The sequence below is a fragment of the Tiliqua scincoides genome, chromosome 8, assembly GCF_035046505.1.
Source record: "Tiliqua scincoides isolate rTilSci1 chromosome 8, rTilSci1.hap2, whole genome shotgun sequence".
NCBI classification, from domain to species: domain Eukaryota; kingdom Metazoa; phylum Chordata; class Lepidosauria; order Squamata; family Scincidae; genus Tiliqua; species Tiliqua scincoides.
The window spans coordinates 32,497,269-32,523,920 of record NC_089828.1 but is presented as its reverse complement, the minus strand read 5'-3'; the positions used below and the strand labels follow the sequence as shown (position 1 = coordinate 32,523,920).

The 26,652-nt window shown below is 46.5% G+C and overlaps 1 protein-coding gene across 5 annotated transcripts in view; it reads right to left on the bottom strand.

Moving 5' to 3' along the window:
* Positions 1 to 5,295: 5,295 nt before the first annotated feature.
* Positions 5,296 to 26,652, bottom strand: part of TMEM259 (transmembrane protein 259) — a 31,980-nt gene continuing 10,623 nt past the window's right edge. For 3 of the 5 annotated variants that reach the window (XM_066635143.1, XM_066635144.1, XM_066635145.1), the window contains 9 exons: positions 22,390 to 22,561; positions 21,637 to 21,747; positions 20,120 to 20,242; positions 19,506 to 19,606; positions 17,118 to 17,175; positions 14,342 to 14,425; positions 13,452 to 13,584; positions 12,418 to 12,517; positions 5,296 to 11,703 (listed from right to left, as the gene is read on the bottom strand). In XM_066635143.1, coding sequence (XP_066491240.1) covers positions 10,918 to 11,703; positions 12,418 to 12,517; positions 13,452 to 13,584; positions 14,342 to 14,425; positions 17,118 to 17,175; positions 19,506 to 19,606; positions 20,120 to 20,242; positions 21,637 to 21,747; positions 22,390 to 22,561 — 1,668 coding nt within the window. In that variant the 3' untranslated portion in view covers positions 5,296 to 10,917. Of the gene's footprint in view, positions 11,704 to 12,417; positions 12,518 to 13,447; positions 13,585 to 14,341; positions 14,426 to 17,117; positions 17,176 to 19,505; positions 19,607 to 20,119; positions 20,243 to 21,636; positions 21,748 to 22,389; positions 22,562 to 26,652 lie in introns of those variants that run through there. The other 2 variants (XM_066635146.1, XM_066635147.1) reach the window with 2 other exon arrangements.

Here is a 26,652-nt window from a genome sequence, read left to right as displayed (position 1 = left end):
GGTCTTTACCACTCGGAAAAGTTTGGTGTCGTCTGCAAACTTAGCCACTTCACTGCTCAACCCTGTCTCCAGGTCATTTATGAAGAGGTTGAAAAGCACCGGTCCCAGGACAGATCCTTGGGGCACACCGCTTTTCACCTCTCTCCATTGTGAAAATTGCCCATTGACACCCACTCTCTGCTTCCTGGCCTCCAACCAGTTCTCAATCCACGAGAGGACCTGTCCTCTAATTCCCTGACTGTGGAGTTTTTTCAGTAGCCTTTGGTGAGGGACCGTGTCAAACGCCTTCTGAAAGTCCAGATATATAATGTCCACGGGTTCTCCCGCATCCACATGCCTGTTGACCTTTTCAAAGAATTCTATAAGGTTGGTGAGGCAAGACTTACCCTTACAGAAGCCATGCTGACTCTCCCTCAGCAAGGCCTGTTCGTCTATGTGTTTTGAGATCCTATCTTTGATGAGGCATTCCACCATCTTACCCAGTATAGATGTTAGGCTGACCGGCCTATAGTTTCCCGGGTCCCCCCTCTTTCCCTTTTTAAAAATAGGCATGACATTTGCTATCCTCCAATCTTCTGGCACTGTGGCCGTTTTGAGGGACAAGTTGCATACCTTAGTCAAGAGATCTGCAACTTCATTCTTCAATTCCTTAATAACCCTTGGGTGTATGCCATCAGGGCCCGGTGACTTATTGATCTTTAATTTATCAATGAGGTCTGAAACATCTTCTCTTTTAACCTCTATCTGACTTAACTCCTTGGTTAGGAGAGGCCGTTCGGGTAGCGGTATCTGCCCGAGGTCTTCTGCCGTGAAGACAGATGCAAAGAACTCATTTAATTTCTCTGCCATCTCTAAGTCTCCTTTTATCTCCCCTTTCCCTCCCTCACCATCCAGAGGGCCAACCGCTTCTCTGGCGGGTTTCCTGCTTCTAACATATTTGAAGAAGCTTTTATTATTCCCCTTAATGTTGCTGGCCATGCGTTCCTCATAGTCTCGCTTGGCCTCCAGTATCACCTTCTTACATTTCTTTTGCCACAGTTTATGTTCCTTTTTATTCTCTTCATTAGGGCAAGACTTCCATTTACGGAAGGAAGCTTCCTTGCCCTTCACAGCCTCTCTAACTTGGCTGGTTAGCCATGCGGGCACCCTCCTGGATTTAGTGGAACCCTTCTTTCTTTGCGGTATACACCTCTGCTGGGCCTCTATTACTGTTGTTTTAAGCAGCCTCCATGCATTCTGGAGAGACTGGACTCTTTTTACCCTCCCTTTCAACCTCCTTCTAACCAGCCTCCTCATTTGAGGGAAGTCCGCCCGTCGGAAGTCAAGGGTTTTTGTTAGAGATTTGCCTGGTATTCTTCCCCCAACGTGCACGTCAAAACGGATCGCAGCATGATCACTGTTCCCCAATGGCTCAGTAACGTTTACATCTCTAACCAGGTCCTGCGTACCGCACAAAATTAAATCCAGAGTCACCTGTCCTCTGGTGGGCTCCGTGACTAGCTGATCTAAGCCACAGTCATTTAGCACGTCAAGAAATCCGGTTTCCTTATCGTGACCAGAACACAAATTGACCCAGTCAATATGAGGATAATTGAAGTCCCCCATGATTACAACCCTGTCCTTCCTTGTCACCTCCCTGATCTGTTTCCTCATTTCAAGGTCCCCATCAGATTTCTGGTCTGGAGGACGATAGCACACCCCCAGTATTACATCGCTGCTCAAGCCTGGTAATTTAACCCACAGAGATTCTACGGTGGAGTCGGACCCACCTTCAATCTCTACTTTGCTGGATTCTATCCCTTCCTTAACATAAAGGGCCACCCCACCTCCAACACGCCCCTGCCTGTCCCTCCTGTAGAGTTTATAGCCCGGGATTGCGGTATCCCACTGATTCTCCGCATTCCACCAGGTTTCCGTTATGCCCACTATGTCAATATTTTCCCTTGTCACCAGACATTCCAGTTCTCCCACCTTTGCTCGTAGACTTCGGGCATTCGCATAAAAGCATTTATACACGGAATGCCCCAGGATGGGCTGCTTATTCACTCCTTTGTCCCCGCATCCTCTCATTGTGCCAAGCCGTCTATCACATCCCATCTCCCTACCTTTCCCAATTTCTTCTCCTACCCTGCCTTTGTCTTGTTGTTCTCTAACCTCCCCATCCTCGTCCCATAGGGATGAGGAGTCCCGAACCGGATGCCCCTCGGCTCCTGTCGGCCTCCCCCCAGGGATCAGTTTAAAAGCTGCTCTGCCACCTTTTTAATGTTATGCGCCAGCAGTCTGGTTCCATTCTGGTTCAAATGGAGCCCGTCCCTCTTGTACAGGCCCCGCTTGTCCCAAAACGTTCCCCAGTGCCTAACGAATCTAAACCCCTCCTCCCTACACCACCGTCTCATCCACGCATTGAGACCCCTGATCTCCGCCTGCCTAGCTGGCCCTGCGCGTGGAACAGGTAGCACTTCAGAGAACGCTACCTTTGAGGTCCTGGCTTTCAACTTCCTGCCTAAAAGCCTAAATTTGGCCTCCAGGACCTCCCAGCTACACTTGCCCACGTCGTTGGTGCCGACATGCACCACAGCCGCTACCTCTCCCCCAGCACTGTCTACCAGCCTGTCTAGACGAGAAGTGATGTCCGCAACCTTCGCACCAGGCAGGCAAGTCACCATGCAGTCCTCACATCCGTCGCAAACCCCCCTCTCTATGTTTCTAATAATCGAATCCCCCACTACAAGAAGCCCCCGACCCCCCTCCCGCCGAGGAGTATCCCGAGTGCGCTCGGATATGGGCCCATCCCCTGGAGAAGGGATCCCCCCTAGGGGATTGTTTCCCTCCTCTCCAGGATGACGTCCTCCAGTCCCAAGACTTCCCACCCGGGCAGCCGAGGAGCTGCACGCCTGAGGTTGGGACGAAGCCTGATCGTCCCCAGAAGTCTCCCCACGGTCCTCCTCTGGCTGCCTGCGCTTCTCCAGGTCGGCCACCAAGGCTTCAAGGGAGCGGACGCATTCCCTGAGAGCCTGGAGCTCCTTGCATCGAGGACACACCCATGACTTATGCCCCAGAGGCATATAATCATACATGTGGCACTCGATGCAGAACACTGGATAGCCCCCACCCTGCTGCTGGCTGTCTGACTGCATAGCTTTTTTGTTGTTGTTGTTTTATTTAGGGGTCCTTTTAAAAACCGTACACTGGATAGCAGCCCTTTTCTCTAGGGAAGAGGAAGGGCAGCGTATGGGGCCCTGGCCTCCTCGCCCTGCTGCTGAACTCGCCCAGATGCTAAACTCTTGTGCCTTACCTGGCACTTAGTTCCCAGAGGCACTGGGTTCCCAGAGGCCACACGCGTCTGCAGAGAGCCTCACGCGATGGCCCGCCTAGCTTTATACTCCTGGCTGGCTCCTCCCCCTCCTTCCTTCCTGATTGAAAGGGGGCTGGCCTTCCCAGGTGAGTTTACAAAAGCTCAGGAAGGCAAATGGCTGCTGATGGGCGTGACCTACTCTGCAGGCTCCTGAATGGACTGCATGGATTAGCCTAATGGGGCTCTTAATGGGTTGGGAATTGGCCCTTCCCCTCCTAGTTCTGTTCTCTTAGGCTGGACTGTTTTTGTAACCTCAAGCTAGTTTTTATTTGGGTTTGTTTAATTATTTATTGCTCTCTAGATCCTGTGTCCCAATTTACTGACCTGTTTAGGTTAAGTTCTAACTTAGATTAGGTTTAACCTGGGTTAAGTATAGGTTTAATTTAAACAAGTAGAAAACCTGCTTTTCACTTTATCCTCCCTTCCTTCGATTAAGTGCTACCTTAGGTGCAGCTAACTTTCAATTTTGATTTAAATGCCTGACCCTTGGGCACTTACTCACGAGTAGGACTCTGCTCTTACTCACGAGTAGGACTCTGCTCTTACTCACGAGTAGCCCTATGTACCTCCCTTAGGTGCTAACTTTCAATTTTGATTTAAGGTTGCTTTAAAGGTAAGGTTAAGGTTAGAAGACAGGGAGTTAGAAAGACAAAGCGTTAGAATGAGTACACTTACCTCCTCCTCCTGCTCCTGCTCCTCCTCCTCTCCTTCTCCAAAACTCAGAGGTCTCCTTGCCTTCTCCTCGCCCAGATGCTAAACTCTTGTGCCTTACCTGGCACTTAGTTCCCAGAGGCACTTGGTGTCCCAGAGGCCACACGCGTCTGCAGAGAGCCTCACGCGATGGCCCGCCTAGCTTTATACTCCTGGCTGGCTCCTCCCCCTCCTTCCTTCCTGATTGAAAGGGGGCTGGCCTTCCCAGGTGAGTTTACAAAAGCTCAGGAAGGCAAATGGCTGCTGATGGGCGTGACCTACTCTGCAGGCTCCTGAATGGACTGCATGGATTAGCCTAATGGGGCTCTTAATGGGTTGGGAATTGGCCCTTCCCCTCCTAGTTCTGTTCTCTTAGGCTGGACTGTTTTTGTAACCTCAAGCTAGTTTTTATTTGGGTTTGTTTAATTATTTATTGCTCTCTAGATCCTGTGTCCCAATTTACTGACCTGTTTAGGTTAAGTTCTAACTTAGATTAGGTTTAACCTGGGTTAAGTATAGGTTTAATTTAAACAAGTAGAAAACCTGCTTTTCACTTTATCCTCCTCCCTTCCTTCAATTAAGTGCTACCTTAGGTGCAGCTAACTTTCAATTTTGATTTAAATGCCTGACCCTTGGGCACTTACTCACGAGTAGGACTCTGCTCTTACTCACGAGTAGGACTCTGCTCTTACTCACGAGTAGCCCTATGTACCTCCCTTAGGTGCTAACTTTCAATTTTGATTTAAGGTTGCTTTAAAGGTAAGGTTAAGGTTAGAAGACAGGGAGTTAGAAAGACAAAGCGTTAGAATGAGTACACTTACCTCCTCCTCCTGCTCCTGCTCCTCCTCCTCTCCTTCTCCAAAACTCAGAGGTCTCCTTGCCTTCTCCTCGCCCAGATGCTAAACTCTTGTGCCTTACCTGGCACTTAGTTCCCAGAGGCACTTGGTGTCCCAGAGGCCACACGCGTCTGCAGACTTGCAATGTACTTTTGCTTTGATTAGGCAAGATCAGTTTCTGAAAAGTGTTGCCTTCATTAGCAACAGCATAATTTACCTCAATTTAGGACTAGCAGGCTGGATCAGTCTAGTAGCTTAGGTTTAGCAGAGTTTAGTATTTGTGTAATGGCTCAGGTTTAGCACATCTAGCTTAATGAAATTACTCAGTGAAGGTGATCTTTGCACATAAACAGGTAGATACCTGTTTTTTGTAAAATAAAATGCTGTCACTGAAGAGGTAGTGTGGGGCTCAGATACAGTTTCATAACAACTCTGTACGTTTATTAATTTCTTTGCACTGCAGTCACATTACTCTTAGTCTTATTTTCCAGCTGGGGCAATCAAGGCTGCCAAACAGCAAGCCAATTCCCCCCCCCCATTTTGTTTTTAACATTGGTGCACAAAAATAACTTGCATTTAAATAGTAAAATTCACTCAAGTAGATCATCATTCATGAATAGTATGTGCACCTTTAAAGGACCAGGTTCTCCCTCTATTAAATTTGCTTATTAAATTTGTGTGCGTCATTCACAAATGATGGCTGATGATGAACAACGACATGTTGTATCTCCTTATAACTTCCTCCAGGCCAACTATTGAATTTATGCCTAAGCAGGGACTTGGACAGCAGGAGGAAGAAGCAGCCTTCAGCCTGTAAATACTGAGGCAAAACCTCAGGTTTTTTTATTTTTCAAAATCAACATCTCAGTGGAAAGTCCAACTCAATAAAAAATACCACCACTATACTACTGGAGGCGAGTGAAGACAAAGATTTTAAAACTGTTTTCTTCCTGCCCAGTTTGATAACCCTTAGGATCTGTGAGGCATAGAATTTAGTGCAAAATTATAAAAGTGATGCAGGAGAGCTGGAAAATACAAGCAGGAACAATGACAACAATGGGATTTTTTAGACAGGGCCTCATCTACAGTATAACCCAGCCAAAGGTAAAGGCCTAGTGGACCAGATTCTGCACTGATGCTTGCTAGATTTAACATGAAAGGATAGGATAAGATGTCTTGAGCCCAGCTGCCTCCAAGTGTACCATCCCCACAAGCTTTCAGGGGCTTGGCTGGGGAGCTAAATAGATTCTCTAATTGCATTACAAATTTTCTTGTAGAGAAGTGTCCAGGACAATTAAACGGGACGAGAGCTTAAGCAAGCCCTGTGTAGTTTGGAAGTGGCCATTTTTCTTTCTGCCTCAGGATCCTTGGCTGTCTCCCAAATGCGATCTTCTCTGATCCAAGAAGAGTGCTTTGGCACTGGGCAGCAAAGACCACGGTTTGACACAATACAGGTCCAAAGCTCCTCTGGGCACATAAGACTAGTAGTGTGGCTTTGGCTCCCAGCCCATATATATTTAAAGGTATGTGAAGAGGAAAAAAAGATTTTTATATATATAACACACAGAACTTTTTTTAATTTGTAATGCCATTGTCTCCATTTTTCTTTTTTTCAAACTAATTATTGCCCAAGATGCAGCTCCACACTGCCTATTTTCTAATGTGAAAATGAATGTGAATGTGTTCAGGGATGAGATTATGGCCCCTGTGGAGACCATAATGTATAATTTTGGAACCACTGTGGTTAGACAGAATGTCTCCTGGTCTTGTTTCAAAAGACTGTTTAAGGCTCTTTGCCTACCACTGCCGGTAGCTCCTTGGGAGTAAGCCTCCTTGAAAAGAGTGGCAACTACTCGGGATTAGATAGGCATAGTAATGTACTGTCATGCTGTTTATTGCAAACAAAACTTAAGGGTAGAAAAGTCAAGGCTCAAACAACTGCGTACGCTGTATTCTGTGTGCACCTTAAAATATATATATATGTATGCTTTTTACAACTATCAGTTCAAAAAAATACTAGTCAACCAAATGAAATTACATCTACCTACCTGTCCATATGACAACGCACGATAGCTCTGAAGAACAAAGCGAGCTGTCTTTGCGTGGAGATGGTGCAGGCGTGTTCCAACAGATGCCATTTTAGAAGAGGCATTCCTTCCTGTATGCCTCATCTTAGAAGCATTCCCTAGGTGACAGTGAGGGAGAAATGCCTCATCTAAGATAGCACCTGTCATTAAAAGTTTTTGTAATATGCATATCAGCCTATTTACTTTTTAAAAAATGTATTGCCTAATTAATGAAAAGCTGTTTTAATGAATTAAGTCAGAGCAATTAACAGCTTCCTGCCTCTAAAACAGTTTCTTCTGAGAAGTTCTAGAAGGTAAACTCACACTATTTCTGAGATTCTCTTTAGGGATTTCCTCCTCCAGCCCCAAATATGAGTGAATCCGAACAGATGCAAAACATTATGCAATAAAGAGCCACTGTGCAAGGGAAGGCAGCAGGCACCATCTAGCTACAGAGAAGCACTCTCAAATTTGCTTCTGCCCTTGGAATGGCTGCATAGAGGGCTTCTGAAATGATTTTCTCTTTATCACGCCAACCCTCTGGCAGCTAACACCATTTCAGTGCAGTTAAAATGCTGCAGTTTTGTCCCTGCCAGCGGAAGAGCTCCTGGCCTATGGCTCAAACTCATTTCTGTCATTCAAAAGTGTCTGGTTCCTGTCTGTTGATACTACAGGGCGTTACCCGCTTTTCTTCACCTTCTCAACCAGTCCTTGAGTTCTAGTCTCAGGGTAGCAGAGGAACTAGCATATTTCATTCCCCTCTACAAAGGCTGCAACTCACACTTACGTGCAAGTATGTAACTTACACTTATGTGTAAATAAGTCCCATTGGTTACCATGGGACTTTGCTCTGAGTAAGAGATGATAGACTTGCAAGTTTTTTTTGTTAAAGTCTGCTTTTTTTTCCTCCTAGCAAGAAAGCAGTCAATTAGAAAACTAACAGACATGAGTTCAAATCCTTATGGCTGCCGGAACCTTGAGACACACCTTACAGAGTAGATTTTCCTATAACACTGTATCGTTCTTCCCATCCCAGGTGGCAAACAGAAGCTTCCAGGAAGATCTTGCCAGTGAAAATGGCATGGGAGGATGGGTAAAGAGGGGTATTCCCCTCTCCCACAAGACAGTCTTGAATTAGAACTAATGGCTAGGGGGTCCTCAAGGTAGGGTAGGCCAGGCCAATATCAGCTCAGCTAGTTCCTTCCAAGATCAGAAATATTATGCAGTCTTAAACAGATATGATTAGAGCTCATCTGGGTAGGACAATCATGCTTCTAGACCTCTTGCCAGGTGTCAAGGGATTGGGCTGATTGTATTGCACAGAAAAACAGTAGCACTGACTTGGGGAGCTCATTAGGCATGCTATGTGTAATCTCTATGTTTAAAGGCAGTCTACCTTGAATATCAGTTAGCGGGGAGAGGGGTGAAGCATGACCTGCTTATAAGCATCTGATTTGGCCACTCTCAGAAACAGGATGCTAGATTAACAAGCAGTTTTGGCTCTGATCCAGCAGGGCTCTTCAAACATTCTAACTGGATGAAAACAGGATGAAAAAATTTATGTGGAGAACTTAGCTTTCTGCAAAAGAGGAAAATCACACCCTGAATTGCTTAACTTTGTGCTGCCAGTCATTCTAGATTCATGAGAATGGTCTGTCCACTTAAGTCTTCCCACCCTACCCTCAAAAAGATATGCTTTACTGGAACTGTAGTGTAAATAAAAAGGAGTCACAGTGATGCTGTTAAGATACAGTGTGTGTATACATAAATACACACACACACGTAATATATATAAACACATTTTGTACATTAAATAGAATGAACTCTTCATTCCTTGTGTGGTTTGGTTTTTTCACTGCCCCCATCCTAATCTTGAACCATCGAGGTTTCACTATGCACAAGCAACCTTCAGGTACCAAGGTGCGGAAGGCAGCAGCTCAGGGCTGAGGATTCTGCTGGCATATTGCACACACCTTGTTACCTTTTTCCACTGTCCTAGCATGAGTGGATGTGCTCTGATGCTGTTCTTCCATGTCTGAGCCACATGCTACTGTCCCCAAGCCAAAATATAGTCAATCCAGCTAAGGTTTTACTTTGAGCGTTTATTTTGAGTACAGAAGCAAGAGATGGCCTCTGCCTACTTGATCAAAAATGGAAGAAGATCTGGAAGGCCACGCGCCCAGGCCTGCAGTTAAGCAAGGGTGGAGTTCTGAGATGGTTTCCACCAGAACAATTCTCTCTCAACTCCCATCCTGCCCCCCTCTATGGGTGCCAGTTGCACCTGTTGCAGCCCATGACACTTCCCAAAAAGTAGAAAAAAACCTTGGCTGCCTTTTCTCTCTTCATTTGGAGTCTATATTCAAGATTTGGCAGATTGTAGGTAGAATTTATTCTGGAAATGTGCAGTTCTGCTCTTGGAGCACCCTCCCCCACCAACCCTTCCCATTAGTCCTCACTCCTGCTGGATTTCTGTGGGCCTACAAAGGCACTCAACTTGCACAGTTTGGGGATCAACTAAGCATCAGCTGCAGTGCTACTTCTGCCCCCCCCCCCATCTATTGGTAAGCTCCAATTCAAGAAGGGAAGAGCAGCGGCCACTGGCATCCAGTTCCAAGGGGTTTGGCCCCTTCCACACATCTCAGGAAGGAGGGTGGGGGGTTTGGATCCAGCAAAGAGCCATCTGAGAACGCCAGTGAAGGCATCCCACTTACAAGACAAGGCACTGGGAGAATGGGAGGGAAAGACCTTAAGGTCACCATGCAGCATAAATTAGTCTGGGGGGATTAGCGTTTGTTGGGGGGGGGAAGCTGATGCTCACCAGAGAGCTTAGTAAAACAGCTAAAATGAAACTGACAATCTGCTTGCATTGATCTAGCCTACCCTGTTAAGCCTCATGCTTCACTTCAAAGGGTATTACATCAGACCAAAGTCGGGAGTTATGCTAAGGGCAACGTCAACATCTCTCTTCCCTACCAGCTCGCCGTTGGTCTTAGATTTGCAAGACCTGCACAATATAACAAAATCCATCTCAATGGCCACTGGCATTTTTCCTACCCAGAGATAAAACTGTGGAGAGAAATGCACCAGAGCAGCCAAGACAACCTTCCCCCTCCACAGCTGTAATCATTTATAATGTCACAGAATGGAAGTGGGAATAACTAGAAAGCAGCACTGGGCCTTGGGTGGATGCAATGGCCATCCCACCCACTGGGGCGTCCAGCTGCCACTTCTTCCCCATCATGTGTCACAGTACTTAAAATCCATCACAGCCCCCTAAAAAATATACCTGTTCACATTTTCCTCTGAACAAAACTCCACATATCAATTTTTTTAAAAAGAACGAAAGAAAGAACCCAGCACAGGCTGTTCTCCAAGACTCTGGCACTAAAAGATCAGATGACCTGAAGACAGCCATTCCAGTAAACAATCCCAGATGTGAAAAACAAAAAGAAGAGTTATTGTGCAGAGATTCACTCTGCTACCCAGTCCACTGGTAGGCTGACTTCCTTCCCTCCCCCTTCTTTGTTCACTTACCCGTCCCTTCCCTGTTGCATCCACTGCTGTTTGCTATATCACCTGCCCTTCCCATTCCCCTCAAGTCCTAGAACCAAAAGTCTACAGCCCCCACAAAAAGGTTCCAGTAATCAATGGGGTCAAAGTCTCCAAGAGATACCAAAGGGATTCCATGATCTTGCATCTGGATAGTGAGTGGGGGGGGGGGGGAGGCCTGGTACTCCAAAACAGGGCAAGAGGCAAGCAAGCCTGGGCTAGAAGGAGAGAAAGCAGAATACCTCATTCAGAGCAGGGGACCAATATCCACTAATCACAATCCCCTTGTTTATTCACATTCTCTTTCCTGGGCTGAGAGGGGAAAATTCTTGCGTTCCAGCTTTGCCTCTCAATTAAGAGGAATTATGGGTGCGCATGTGAAGGATGGACAACCGTCCAACATCCTTTGGATGATGTGAGCTCAAGAGAGGCAGTAGTACTCAGTGTCTGTACTGTCCGGGGGTACTGGGCATGAGCCAGCCTCCCCAAGTCCCTCTTCGGGGGTCTGGCCCGGAGGCCTCCTTAAAGCAGAGCCCGGTAAGCAAGAGCCCACAGCGCGCTCTTTGCCTTGAGGTTCACCCTGGCTGGCTGAGCCTTCAGGGCCCTCAGCTGGCTGGCGGGTGTCCTCACCTGCTGACGGAAGGGGGGAAGCAGCAGCAACAGGCACCTCCTGAGCGACAGGAGGGGGGTTTGTCAAGGGAAATGTAGCTGTGGAAGTGACCTCAATGGTGACAGACCCCACAGAAGTCTCTGGCCGATCGCTGCTGACCAGTATCCGGGTCACCATGCTGGAAGCTGCGGCTGCTGCGTCCTGCAGCCCTCCACCAAGCACAGCATCCTCAGCAGTGCCTGCGTCCAGGAGGGAGGTGCTCAAGTCCGAGAAGAATGAGGCTTCTGTGATCACAGCAGCTGTCTCCGCCACCCAGTTCAAGTCACTGCCGAGGGAGGCGGCAGTGGCCACGATGGTAGCTGTATGGCCCTCCCCAGATGCCAAAGGGTCACCTCCTCCTCCAGCAGGGCTGCCGTCCAGATGGGGCCGCCGGCTGGCTGGGTCAGTGGGGGCAATGGTGGTGGTGTTGTTGTTGAGGTTGTCCTGAAGGGTGGTCTGGGCGCCCACCTGCTGGTTCTGAAGAAGCATCTCCTGGATCCGAATCTGCTGGAGGATGGCCGGCAGCTCATAGTGGTGGAAGAAATAGATCATGGAGTGCTGGGGGATGGACCAACGGACACAAGAGTGGGAAGAGAAAGAGGGGTATCAATGGGCACACTTGCCAAGGAGCTTCTCTCACTAGAGAGACAGAGCAGTTATAAATCAGGGTCTTTTGCCTCCCTCGACCTCACAGACATTAAACCTTATGTACTCTGGAAATCCAGAAGGAAAAAAACAGTTGTGGGACCTTATGCTCCATCTGAACATTTTATTTTGCAATGCTTTCTCTTCAGAAATAGAGCACACAGTCTGTCATCTCCAAAACTACTTGGTTTATAAAGCTCTCCTGTCTGACCACTCCCCGTTGCTCTCTCCAAGCCCCCCCCCCCCAAATCAGGCTCTCTCTTTCCTTCATCCTCTGGACTACTTGTTGTTCCTTCTGTCCTAGAGTTGTCATTCTCTTTTTCTTTGACAAGCTGCTTTCTTTGACCACTAGATAACCTAGTCCCCTTTGCCAATGCCATGGCAAAACCTCAGCACCAAAGCTGTATCCACCCCAAATGCTGGAAATCTTGAGTCAACTGCCATTCCAGCTTCTGAGAATCTGTCATTCACCCACACATTCAAGAATAACTTTGCAGCCCTGAAGCCAAGAGTCTTCCCCCCTTTTTTTAATTGAATGAACTTTGATTTTTCTATGGAAGCAGAGTTTTGCAGCTGGTAGCAAATCCCCTCCCCAGACAACCAACACAGCAGAACCCCACAACCTACCTGAATGAAGAGCCAAGAAGTGACCAGAGCCAAACTGCTGTACTGCCCATTGAAGCGGTAATGATACGCATAGAAGGCAAAATGGTACAAGTAGAAAAACCTGGAGGGAATCAGAGAGGATTAAGCACACGCAGATGCAAAGTTACAAATCCAGGTTTGGTCTCTGTGCCACTCTGGAAATACTGTACATAGTCGTTTTTGAAACAAGTGGTTGCCTTTTGCCCAAGTTCAAACCAGCATCCAATTCCTAAGAACAGGAAATGAGATCGGGGAAACACAATTTCCAGCAATGACATGCAGCAGTTCTCTCAAAGGAAAAGGCAGCTGGGATGGCTGGCTTGTGGGCTCCCTAGAGGCACATAGCCAACTACTGTAAGGAAAGTACACTCTCACAGAACTCCGTGCCACAGGATGTGGCGATGGCATCTGGCCTGGACGCCTTTAAAAGAGGATTGGACAAGTTTCTGGAGGAAAAATCCATTACGGGTTACAAGCCATGATGTGTATGTGCAACCTCCTGATTTTAGAAATGGGCTATGTCAGAATGCCAAAGCAAGGGAGGGCACCAGGATGCAGGTCTCTTGTTATCTGGTGCGCTCCCTGGAGTATTTGGTGGGCTGCTGTGAGATACAGGAAGCTGGACTAGATGGGCCTATGGCCTGATCCAGTGGGGCTGTTCTTATGTTTCTTATGTAAAGAGGGTGCTGGACGTTTGCATACATTCTTATGGGGATAACCCATTGTTCTAGAAATTGGTTGAGTTATGAGTGGGGTGCCCTTCCTCTTTATACACAGAGGAAAAGAACCCCACTCATGTAGCTCAATGCTAGAGCATCTGCTTTGTATACAAAGATCCAAAACACAATGTGTGGTATCTCTATGTAGGGCTGGGGAAGACCATGGCTGAAACTCTGGACAGCCACTGCCCATCAGTGTAGCAACAGCAGTGAGTTGAATGGATTAAGGGTCCAACTCCAGATCAAGCAACCTCCCATGCAACTGCAAGATCTTAGGCAGCTCAACAGACCCTTTACCTTAGCCAGTGCCTCTTGCTAGTGTTGGTGTGGCAGCAGATGGCGTCATACTGGTCAGCCAGCCACACAATGAGAATGATGTAAAAGGCTGTGGTGGTGTCGTTGAAGAACTCGGACATGATCGCCTCCATGCCTGCCAAAAATGAAATAATGTCAACAGGCTGCCACAGAGCCATCACCCCAAGCAAGATTCCCCTGGTTGCAGTCCAGAGAAGTGTGCACTGCCATATATGCCATGCTGACTCGGACTGAATTTCTGTAGAAGCACAGAAAGAACAACAACCAACAACAACAACAGTATTTATATACCACTTTTCAACTAAAAGTTCACAAAGCGGTTTACAAAGAAAGATCAAATAACTAATGGCTCAGAACAAGCAACTTCTGCTTGTTTGTTGAAGGATTCTAGACCTCATGCAAAGAAACACTTGAGTTTCAAGCAACATGAGAGAGAAGTGGATTGGCTGGATCTTAGAAGCCAGAGGAGAGGTAGAGTAAGGTCACCAGGAAGCAGTGATGGAGTTTTGGTTACCTGCAAACCTCTTGGCTCTCCCTGTGACCGCTGTTCCCTTTAAGCTACACAGCCATGTGGCTGGAATCCATTATGAACCAAAGAACCTGATATTCAACAGGAAATATTCAAAGTCTCTTAATCAAACTACCTTTTCAAGTTAGTCTCTGAACCAGGAAGTTTTAAAAAAACAACACTATACTGATGAACCTGGCTTGGAACTGAAACCAAATCTGCAGTGGTTCAGTTACTTGTGGAAACTGCTTCCAGGATTTTCAAAATACCTTGCATCCAAATAAGGGAGACCCAACATACTGCAGGCATGTTTTCTTCCACCTCGATTATCCTTGCACACAAGAAGCAAAACGTGCCTCCTTACCTACAAGGGCCAAGATGACGGTGAGCAAGGGAGCTGCTGGGAAGGCAATGGTCATGTTCATTTCCAGCATCTGCAGCAGGTCCACTGGATGGAAGGAGAAGAAAAAGTCAAGTAGGCAGGAAGCAGACACGCCTCAGAGGAAAAATTTTAGTGCTCTATGGTAGAGGATGCACTATGCCTGCAGAAGGCCCCAGCTTCAACCACCAGCCAAAAGTCTCTCCCTGCATGAGATCTCAGAGTCCAATCGTGGGCTCAGTGTGCCAGCTCAGGGCCGGCTCGGCCCTAGCGCTGGGTGAGTGCCGGTGGTAGCCCAGCGCTGGGGTATTGCCAGGTGGGCGCCTGACCTCCGCTGCTTGGTGGTCACGCAGACCGTCAAGCAGCAGAGAGGTAAGTGGGGCGTGGGGGGAGGCAGGGAGGAGGGGTTCCAGGGAGGGGGGAGGCAGGTGCAGAGATGGCAGGGAGGCGTTACAGGGAGATGGGAGGTGGGGAGAACGAGCGAGGCAGGACCGTTGGAGCGACGTTCCACGGGATCCAAAGCCTCCGTGATGGGCTCACTGCCCGACACGGAGGCACTTGATTCACCGCTGACCTTTTTGTTGGTGATGAATTGAGTAGCCCCATTGTGGGGCTACTGTGTTTACCCAGGGGAAGGGGACAAAAGTCCCCTTCTCCCAAGGTGCTGCCTGCGGCTGCTCAAAGCATGCAGGATGTGGCAGCAGCCATTTTCGGTGCTGCTGCAGCCCCGCACAGCTCAGGATTAGGCTGTAAATATGAACCTAGCTGAGCCCGTGGTCTGACTCAACATAAAGCAGCTTCATGTGTTCATCAGAAGCATTCAGCTCTCAGTGGGGCAGATAGAAGGCTCCCAGTTCACTCCCAGGAGGCTCCAATTATAAAGAAAGCAGCTGCTAAAAAACCCATGACCCTGGAGAGCTGCCTGCCAGTCAGTGTAGGCCATACTATGCTAGATGGACCATGATCGGACTCAATGTAAAGGCAGCTCCATGTTGTTTCACATCAAGCCAGGACACTTTGTTTTGAGAGGATGCATAGCAGCAAGCATCATTCTAGGACACACATTCCCCTCCAGGGCTGGTTTGGGTGGGTGTGAGTTTCAGTAGGATTGCCTCTTTCTCTGAAGGCTCCTGTCACGTGTAGCTTTTAAAAATACATACGAGGATCGCCCAGAAAGTAATGCACCACATTTTTTTCTCAGCCTACAGTAATGGTATGAATACGAAACTTTAGATATACATTATTTGAATTTTCAGGAGTGCGCACACAAATTTTTGGTTTCTTCAGACAGATAGCGTAGCTGCAGCAGTGTTTCAAAATGGCGTCTGTAAGTGATGTACGTTACAAGCAGCGTGTCGTCATTGAACTTCTCACTGCGGAGAAAGAAACTGTTGGAAACATTCACAAACGTTTGTGTACAGTTTATGGAGAATCTGCAGTCGACAGAAGTATGGTTAGTCGCTGGGCACAGAGGGTGAGGCCATTAGAAGGCGGTTCGGCAGAGCTCCAAGATTTTCAGCGTTCGGGGCGGCCATCCATGGCTGTCACACCTGACAAGACGCAACTTGCTGATGTGCTCATTCGCGAGGACCGACGCATAACGACTAGGCAGTTGGCACTGAAGTGTGAATCAGCAAAGGAAGTGTGGATGCAATCATCCGTGCTCTTGATTACTCAAAAGTGTGTGCACGATTGGTTCCGCACTGTCTTACGGTGGACCACAAATCTCTCAGAAAAAACATTTCTTCTGAGTTGCTGAAACGTTTTAAAGATGAGGGAGAAGCGTTCTTGTCCAGGATTGTGACAGGTGATGAAACCTGGGTTCACCATTTTGAGCCCGAAACAAAACGACAGTCGATGGAATGGCGTCATCCTCAATCTCCACAGAAGAAAAAATTCAAAGCAACTGCTTCCGCCGGTAAGGTCATGATCACTGTGTTTTGGGATTGTGAGGGCCTCATACTCATTGATGTGATGCCAAGAGGCAGCACCATTAATTCTGAAGCTTATGTGAAGACATTAACCAAACTCAAGAAGCGCTTCCAGCGACTTCGGCGCCATAACAACCCAGGTGAATGTTTGATTCAACATGATAACGCTTGGCCTCACACAAGTTTGAGGACTTCAGAACACATCACTAAACAGGGTTGGACTGTGTTACCCCATCCACCCTACAGCCCTGACCTAGCTCCCTCAGACTTCCACTTGTTTGGGCCATTAAAGGATGCCATTCGCGGAAGACATTTTGAGGATGACGAAGAGGTGATTCACACAGTGCAGAAATGGCTTCGTGACCAGAACAAGGAGTGGTACCGACAGGGCATACATGCCCTTGTGTCTCGCTGGAGGAAGGCCATAGAACTGGACGGAGATTACGTGGAAAAATAGGGAGTGTAGAAGAAACATCATTCTTTCTTGTGTGCAAGTTTCATTGTGTTCAATAAATATTGTTGAAGAAAAAAAATGTGGTGCATTACTTTCTGGGCGACCCTCGTATATTGAAACTTTTTCCCATCCAAATGATCTGCTGCTTGACATATTGTCCTTTGGCAGGGTTTTTGTTTTTAATCAATTAATGTAACCAGCGAAAAACATTGGGGTCCTACTATCCATGGCTAAGAAGGGTGATCTCTTTTCAGGTCCTTGGTGGGCAACAGCCCACAACCTGGGCTCTCAACTTCTTCTGGCCACAATTCCAGCTCTTCTGAAGAGAACCAGTGCACCTTGACATTAACACCAGCAAAACCTGGCTAATGCTTACCGATAAAAACAAAGATCTGGTGATGAGAGTATCGCAGCAACATGGAGACAGAGAGGGTCTGAAAGGGAAGAGCAGATCAGTCTTACTTTCCCAAGGGATGCAAGGCTGTGTTGCCCACATTTCCACTACGTGGGAAACACCCCTTGTCCTGACTTAACACCAAAGGCATGGTTCATTCTTTCTGCCCCCAAAAGGCTGGCACCCAAGAGGAAGACTTCTTAGAGGAGCCTCTTCCCTGCCACATTTCTCTGTACAAGTGACTGTTTGCAGTGTGTCTGAGGCTGTCGCAAACTTAGGGGGGTTTGGGGTGCTCAGAGTTCTTGGTTCTAGAACCCTAAAGCCCTCAAGGCCCCCCTGTCCAGTAGTACTGCCACCACTCTGTATGTGCCAGTGCCTCAGTCCAGGGACACTGAGACCCTCTAGGCTTAATTCTATCCCTTGCAGGCACTGAGCACTTTCTCCAATTAAAGCTTCAGTCCTCAAGTTACTAGACCTCAATGAGCACCTGGTAGCTTGCTGAATGGCTAGGCAGGATTCTGAACCTTTGTCCCCAACAGACAATGAAACAACTTAGTAAAAGACATTTCGGTTTATTAAGTACATAAGGTTACATAAAGTTAGAGTAAGGCAGCAAATGCTAGAGGCATGAACATCTAGGAAACATATCAGCAAAAAAATAATAAAGCTAGCTGGCTATCTCTATTAATCCCTCTCTCTCACCTGGGTCAGTTACTCTTGTAGATCTTTTAGCCCCAAGGCTACCTATAAGGCCAGGTGCCCATGGTAGACAATGGAGCTCGCAGTGTGCAGGATGTTGCACCCAAAAACTCTGTTCGAGAAGGACCCCCCCACACCCCTTGGGGCACTCATTATTATACTTTTTATGCTAATAGTGCTGAGGTGACATCATACTTATTTAGGCTGTCCAATCAGAAACTTTTGAGACCGAACCTTCTTAAAGTTGGCCTGGTTGCTAGCCCCTCATAGTTCTTTACCCCTCCCAACTAATCCATAGCTGCATTCCATTTCGCTTGATCAGGCGCCTCTCCGTCAACGAAGGTGTTAAACATTCCAAGGGGTTGTAATTCTTGTTTATTTACTCACATTCTTGCATCTAGGAACTGCTAGCCACTTCTCCGTTACTGACTTAGTTTGGTTCAGGCTTCTACTGCCAACCTAGGCCTAATACGTACATATTCATGACACAGTCACATTGAACTAGGTCTACAAGGCAACACAGAGTTTGCCCATTTACTGAAGCGATGTAGTTCTGTGGTGATTTCAGTTCTGCCAACTGAATGGACATGAAGCCATGCACAGGCAACCTGACAATCACTTGCACCCAGAAAGGAAGAAACCACCTCAAGGAACCCAGTCACTATAAGTCAGAACAAAGATTATTCTTTTTACTTATCAGCGTTCAAGAAGCTGCTCATCTTAGTTCATGGGAAAGGCAGACTTATGGGAATTTTTTTTCCTGGATTACTGACTTTGGCAGAATCACTTGCAAGAACACCTTGTGTGCTCAATATTAAGCAATCCCCACCACCACCACACACACACACAAAGCTGACAGAAAAGACAAAGTATGAGAAGTCAACAAGTTCGGCTAAGACTTTGAGAAGGGTAATGCTCTGGGCAACAACTGCCACTCCCTGTTTGGCTGTTGCAGTAGCACTTAACTTTTCAGTCTCTCAGCCCTTTACACTCCTAAAAGAAGACTTCAGGAGCCCCAGAGCATGTGCAGAGTGCTGCAGAGTCAAGCCCAATGCTGAATACTGATGAAGAGCCAGAAGGTGAATGAGGAGAGAGAGCCATGAACAGAGGAGGTGGGAGGGGCAGACAAGCAAACCAAGTGGGGGGGGGGAGTGACCACTTTCGGTGTACTCATGGATTCCCTGAAGAGGTCTTTGGGAGAGCCCCAGAGCTCCTAGGAGCACACGTTTAGAAACTCTGATCTAGAGCAACGATTTTCAACCAATGTGCTGGGACACACTGGTGTGCTGCAAATGGTCCACAGGTGTGCCACGGGAGTTTTCGAGGAGGGCCATTTCTTAGTAGGGCCACTGGGGTATGCAATTTCCCCACTGACAGTGCGACTTATCAATTGTCAAAAAATTGATGGTGTGCTTTGACAATTTTAGTGCTTTCGTAGTGTGCTGTGAGATGACGAAGGTTGACAATCACATCATGAGAATGAATGGGAGGGGAACGATACAGCTCTATGCATCCCTTCTCTCTGAGTACTCTCCGCTTCTGAAACTTATTTACTGTATTACATGTTAGCTTACTTAACCGCCAACTGGTTTTTAGTTTGCATTCATGGAAAAACTGCACTGGGAGTTACCTTTGTTTTCTTAAGAGCAAAAGATACAATAAAATACTCACAAAGATCACCATGATGACGAAAGCTGCCAGGTATGACGTCCTGGCCATCCACATGCTGATGAAACGATAATGTTCTCCAGATACGACATTGCGGAGGAACCCTAAGGAACAAAAGAGGTATGAGGAAGAAAATACCCTTTTATTCAACATCACCTATGATCCATCTGCCCATCTCTGACAGAACAGCAGCTCTAAAGCTGCAATCCTATTCAATCCCATTGAACATGACTTACTTCTGAGTAGACATGCCTAGAATCAGGCTGGAAATCTGCAATCCTATGCACATTTACCAGGGAGTAAGTTATATTAAGGTCAACAGGACTTACTTCTGAATAGATAACACACAGGAAGAGGCAGTTTTGACACAGCAATTTAAAACAGCGAGTGCTCTATGCATCTGCGGCCTGTTAATGCACAGATAGGCTTTCCCCACCATCAGCCAAACTAATGGAGAAGAAAGGCCACAGCCCTGTGAATTTTGAGCTCCAAAGATACAACACACTCTGCACCCTGCAATAAATTAACTATTTTGATTCATTTTAAGGATCCCCTTTAAGGCCTCCCTCCAAACGTCTAAAATTCACAGCTTCCCCTTTTCAACATTTCTATTTTACCTTTATTCTCTTCGTTCTCAGCCAGAGCCTTCACACTGGACATCAGGATGTCGTCATAGCCGAGGAACTCGTCCAGCAAGAGGCGACTGAACCTGTCTCCGAAGCACTGGTCCCTGGTGGGATCTAGGAGGGAGACCGAGAAAATAATTCACTGGGTGGAATCACCAGGTTGGGAAAGCTCACACCAAAACATGCAAGCAAGCAGGCATGAGGCAGCAAAATGACAGATGTGCTTCAGTGTAAGAGTGTAAAGTAACGCACATTGGGGCAAGAAATCAAAACCTTACATATACACTATCTGTACCTGCAAATGTGACTCAATGTGGGTGCCGACCCTGTGGCTAGAGGGTCTCAAGGATCTCCCAGGTGAGACCAGAAGGGTCTCCTGGTTGCATCCAGGAGGGTCTCCTGGTTGCATCACCCTCCTGAGGCACAAGGAGGGTGCATGCAGCTTCCCCATGCCTCAGAAGGCCTCCCAGAAGAATCACAGAGGCATTTCCAGTTTCAGCAAAAACCAGAAGTGCCTTCTGAATGCAACTGGAAGGCCTTCTGAAGCCCAGTGAGACTGTGCACAGAACATCTCCCAGATGTGACCAGATGCCACTTCTGGTTATGTCCAGGAAGTCCTGTGAAGGCTGACTGCATATTTGATTATCCATGGAAATCAGTATCTGCAGGGGGGGGGGGTGTCCTGGAATGGATTCCCCAGGTATACTGAGGTCCCACTAAATCAGTGGATTAACAGGTCCGATTGCTCTTGCAGACACTACTATGGTTTTGATATCTACTAAGAATGCCTGGGGTTCAGTGCTCTCCGGAGAGGGGCTCCTCTCCCCAGATAGCTCCCATCTGCCTAGTCTCTGTAGCCTGGGATGGTGGCAGTGAATAGAAACTATCAGATTTCCTCCCATTCAGCTGCTGATTCAGTAAAAAGGGAAAGCAAAGAGCAGGAAGGGATGTGTGAGCACTAACCACTAGGCCCTATTGCTCTTAGGGCACAATCCTAACCAGGTCTACTCAGAAGTAAGTCCTATTTTGTTCAATGGGGTTTACTCTTAGGAAAGTGTGGCTAGGATTGTAGCCTTAGTCAGACTGCCTTCTTTTGGTATGATCCCCAAAAAGTGTTGTAAACATTCTTACAACCACAAGAGAAATGGGAGCTATGGTGAAGCAGAAGCTGGTCTGGCTGGGAAGTGGAAAAGAACAACAGGCAGGGCCTTAGGGCAGGTTAAGCTGTGGGAGGTTATGGCCAACAGACTACACAACAAATCAGGAAGTCACTGGTTCAAATCCTGTCACTACAATAAACTCATTAGGTGGCTTTAGATAAAGCCCCTCCTTCTGCCTCAGCCACTCTCTGACTGATAGATGGGAACAACAACACAGGCCTACCTTCCAGCTTGTCCGAATTTCAACAGTTTCAACTTTAAAGAATCAAGTTACTAAAAACAATACTTTCATATTTCTGTAAGAGGTCCAAGGAGTGGGCAAGACACTGGTTTTTAGCTTAAACCTACCCAGTGTCACCACCATGACGGGAATGCTGAGGCGCTGGCGGGTACTCTGAGACAGGCGCAGAAAGCCGTATTCCAAAGAGTACTCCACAATGTACTCCTCCTGAGGCCACACTGAAAGAGAAAGATAGTGCCGGGAAACCAGTTGTAAGAAGTCAGGAGGAAAATGGAGAGCTCACCGAATACTGTTCTTAGCAAGGCGCCTGCTTCTCCAAGGCATATAGAGAAACCCAAATTGGTTACCAAAGGATCAATCCATTACATCAGCATTGGAACAAGAATGGTAACGGTAAGAAAACACACTGGTTTGAAAGGGCTTCAACTCCTTATGCACTTCACGTCAGAAAAGTCATGTCATTTCTATCTCTTCCCAAACGGCATCTGTTACAAGTACTTACAAAAGCCACTAGCATTACCCAAGCAAAATTTATTTTATTTTTAATAGAGAGTGCATCATGGGGGGGGGGGGGGAGACCAAATTAAAAAAAATAAAACAGTAAACTTTCCATGAGAAGCAGCAGATGCAAACCGGCAAAAATGAAATGCTCTCAAGGCCCATTGAATCTGAGGCAGAAGAGAGTTTTCAGAACATAGCAGGGCAGCTGCATCAAAGCCGGTAATGTTTCGTAACAAGGTTGCCAAGGCGGGGAGAGAAGGATTGCAAGAGCCAAAGAGGAAATAAAGAATGGGAAGAGAAAGATGTGGGGGGGGGGGGGAGTGAAAAGTGGGAGGAAAACTAGTCCCTTATATCTTTACCTGCTTTGGCTAGCATCTCAAACTCGGACACAGTCTCGCTGAGAGGCTCCATACCTTTAGGGGCCGGCTCGCCACTGAACGAGAACTCCTGGCTTCCATTGGGGGCTGGCGCCTTGGCACCGCTCACCCGGGACGACTTGAAAAAGACCTTGGGCTCAATGTCCAGCTCAAACTGTAAGCGGGGGGGGGGGGCGAGAGAGAACATAAGAAAACACACAGGTTAGAGTACTCAGAGCAGTTTCCTTGTTTTCAGACAAGAGGTTGATCTTGGTTCAATATGATGGTTTTATTAGTCTTCGTTATTTATGCTGCATAGTTTTGTATTTTAAACGTGAACAGCATCATGCAGATTCTATCACAAACAGTGGTATATACTGTTAATCAAAGCATAATCCTGTTCCAAAAGAAGACAACTCGGAAACCATGTAAGGCCACAGCAAGCCTCCTTATGAGTATGGGTGACAAGATTGTATTTCAGCCAATTCCACAGTAATTAAATAGTGAAGTAAAGCCCAGAAAGACCACTGCTGTCAGTTACAACTTTGCAATTCCCTGGCTAATATTAGACTGTAGAGGCAACAACTACAGTCGTTTGATAATTTCAAACTGCTTTTGATACATCAAGTAGACTATACTCTTGTAAGCCTGCCTGAATACGCATGTACACAGACACACAGAGCAACTGTCCCTATCTGTGCACTCAGTTCCCATGGATTCATGGAAATTAATGGAAACAAGAGTGTTACATTGCGCCATCCACTGCCTGTTCTTTACTGTCTGCGGCTATCCATGGCAACTGCCGCTATCCTGAAGCTATTCTGCAGTCAGTGAAGTACCGGCAGTCCCTAGAATGCCCTGCATCAACCCAGAAACACCCTGGAATGTTTTGCAGAGCCACAGCCTTTAACATTTGCTGCTAAATTGGAAGTGTAAGAGGAAGAGAGCTTGCTCAACTGTAGGACACTTTTGTCAAAGGTGTGTTTTTATATATGGCATTTTATAGTGTATAATGTATAGCGTAGAAGGTCACGGGAACTTAATCCCAATAATTTCACAGGAATAATGATTTGGCAACCACACTTTCAGTATCTGTTGGGTTTTTTAGGAACCTAACTTCAGCAGATGAGATTTGATGATATATATATTTTAATATAGTCTATTAAATGCAAAAGCCTAGATCAGCAAACAGAACAAGCAGAAAATATAACAAGCTAATATACCAATTGTTCAAGATAAATTATCCCAGAAAAACAAAAAAAAAATACAATATCATATTAAATCACACAGCAAGAGAACTGTAACAGAGGGCAATATGAAAATATTATGTGAAAAAGTAAACAAATAACATTCCATCACCATATATCCTAACTTAGTAAAACTAACTCTTGAATAACATTCTCATTAGGCATGATATTATTTCAGTATTTGATAAATGGTTGCCAACCCTATATAAATTGATCCATGGCAATGACATTACTAGCCCAAAACTGTTTCAAGGTTGTTATATTCTGCATAGGCATCTGTGATAAATGCCCTGCTTTTTCCCCTGACATTTTGTCAATTTTTCTATATTTTTGGACACTTAACTCTCCAGAAGCTCCAGTAAAGGTTCAACAGCCTAAAAACCTGGTAGGGCATCCTTCTGCAAACACATTCTTCTGTCTTTGTCTTTTGCCTTTTTGAAGCACAATTACTAACAAGTACTATTTTTGTGGATTGGGGTCCTTCTTATGTATCAGATAGCTACCCCTTTTCCAGCACTGGCAGGCACCTGCCACCGAGCAGCCAAACCTGTTGATCTAGGTCAGCAGCTGCCAAACCATGGCCCGTGGGGTCATCCAGTCGCACCAGGCAGCTGTTTCTGCCTGGAAACTGGGATGCAGAGCCTGCTGGGGTGATGAGCAGCAAAAGTAGATGCCCGGCGCAAATTTCTGACAAGATTGACTGAAAAGATCAGAGGAATAGAAAGCGCCATGACCAGATGGCATTTTCCTTACACAGTGGTCTGCAGTTTGGAGACTACTGATATAGCTAAAGAGGTGGGATAGAGATGCCAGGATTCCACCCCTCAAATCACATACCCTGATGACAATATCAAGCCAATGCTTCTTAAGCCCAAGCCCACAGGAAGCCCAAGCCAACAGAAACCTAATGCTAGTACACTGAAGCACATCCACTAACCCTTCAGAAAGTGCAGAGAACCAGGATTCCTTGGACAAACCTAACTTGCTAGTGCTAGAGACAGTTTTGAGCTAGACGCAATCAGGGAACTTAAGTTTCTTTTCATTTTGTTTGCTCTTTATACAACTAGCCCACTTGCAAACATCCCTGGTTTTAATGCAGTGACGTGTTGGAGAGGAGTCTGTGGGTTCAGTTTTTTTGAGAAGCATCCCAACTCCACCTCTTGAGCTTCACTGGTTGCAGCATCCATGTGAGCAACACTTTTCATTGTGCTTTCCTGCCAAACTCAGGTAGTTTCCACCAAACCGCTTGTACTTTTACTACTCACCTTTCCCCTTTCTTTGTGTTTGATTCCTTTTCTTTTTGGACTTTTAATAAACTAGATACATTTTGACCTTTTGCCTGCCTAATCCATGTTCATAGGTAGTTCAGTGGATTGCCACATCTCTTCTCCCTGCAGATGCTACTGTGAGTTGAATTTTTAATAAGAATCTTGGGAGTTCAGTGTTCTCCTGGGAGGAGAGTTTTTCCCAAATGACCCTCCTCTGAGATCCCAGCCTGGGACTGTAGCAGCAGATACAAATTTTAAAATAAACATTCTTTTGTTTACTCCCATCCAAAAGCTCTCTCTAAATCAGGGCTGGCCTTAGGAGCTGCAGGGCCCAATACAAAAAATTTTTGCAGGCCCCTCCCAACTCTACAGGGCCCCTTACCCACCAGGATGAGAAGCAACTGCTTTGGGGTGGGGGGGAGCAATTTCAAGCCAATCAGACCCTGGGGCAGGCAGACATCTGCCCGATTGGCTGATAACTGGGTACTTACACCATAAGATGTGGCAATGGTCGATAGTCAAGTTTGCTATAAAAGGGGATTGGACAAACTCATGGAGGAGGCGAGAACTATGGATACTAACTATGACTTATAAATATCCCTTTGTACACAGTCTACCTCAGTATCCAAACACTAGGGGGTGGAGAACAGAGAGGAAGGACTGTTCATTCTCTGTTTGAGGAGGCATCTTGCTGGCCACTGTGGGACACAGGATACTAGCTGAGGAGATTTGTTCTGATCCATCAGGGTTTGCTTATGAGGACAGGTTGATAAAGAGTTTCCAGGATTCCTAAGTGGAATCCCCATGTGCAGGAGCAGTCTACCGCCTATTACCAAGTGGCAGGGACAAGCAGCAAGGCATGTTGCCTTCATGTCTTGCTTTCGGGCATGTGGTTGGCCACTGAGGAAGGTCAGATCCTAGATTAGATGGCCTGATCCAGTGGGACTCTTCTTATGCTGCTTTTTAATCCAGTGCAAGCAGAAACCTCATTAGCAGCCATGTGTTGCTGCTGCTCTTGTTTGCCTTTTTTCCCCAAGCATATATCAACATTGTGTTGTTTTGAACACAAGCTGCTGTGGGTCTCCCTGTATACATATTTTACTTAACTTGATTTCGTAAAAATATTAAAAACCTTTCCCTGCACACATTATATTTTACAGCCACCTCAGGAAGACCATTTGTTATGCTATAGAGAAATGTCACACTGCAGTGTTCATCTAGCTTGCAATATTAAAATGCAGCCTACATAGCAAGACCAAATTCAGTGAACAGCTGTGCCAGCAAGTTCCTGTACACCCAGGCTCCTCCAAAAACCGAGACAAAATAAACCAATAATGAGGAAATAAAGTTTCATCTCCTGGTGCAGAAACTTAACTCTTCGCCTGCTATTCTGATTAGGTCTAATATAAACGTACAGCCAGTCTCAATCGAGCGCTAGCACGATGAATGCACAGAGCAAGCGCAGCGCTGCGCTGGTTCATTTAATCCCCCCTTGGGGTTACTGGCAACTCTGAGATAAAGGGGAATCACCTTAAGAAAGTTAAATAAAATTAAGAAGTAAATTGAGTGAGTTAAAAATCAATCAGCCACCACTGTGGGGCACCTGGCATTCAAGACACCCGCTTTCATTCAGACTAGCAATTAATTTGGTTTGAGAAACTCTTCACAAGCTCCATCCACCTGGGACACAGATAGATTAAGTGAACACTGTAAATTCTTATTTCATTTTTCTGATTGCGTAGGAGTTGGAA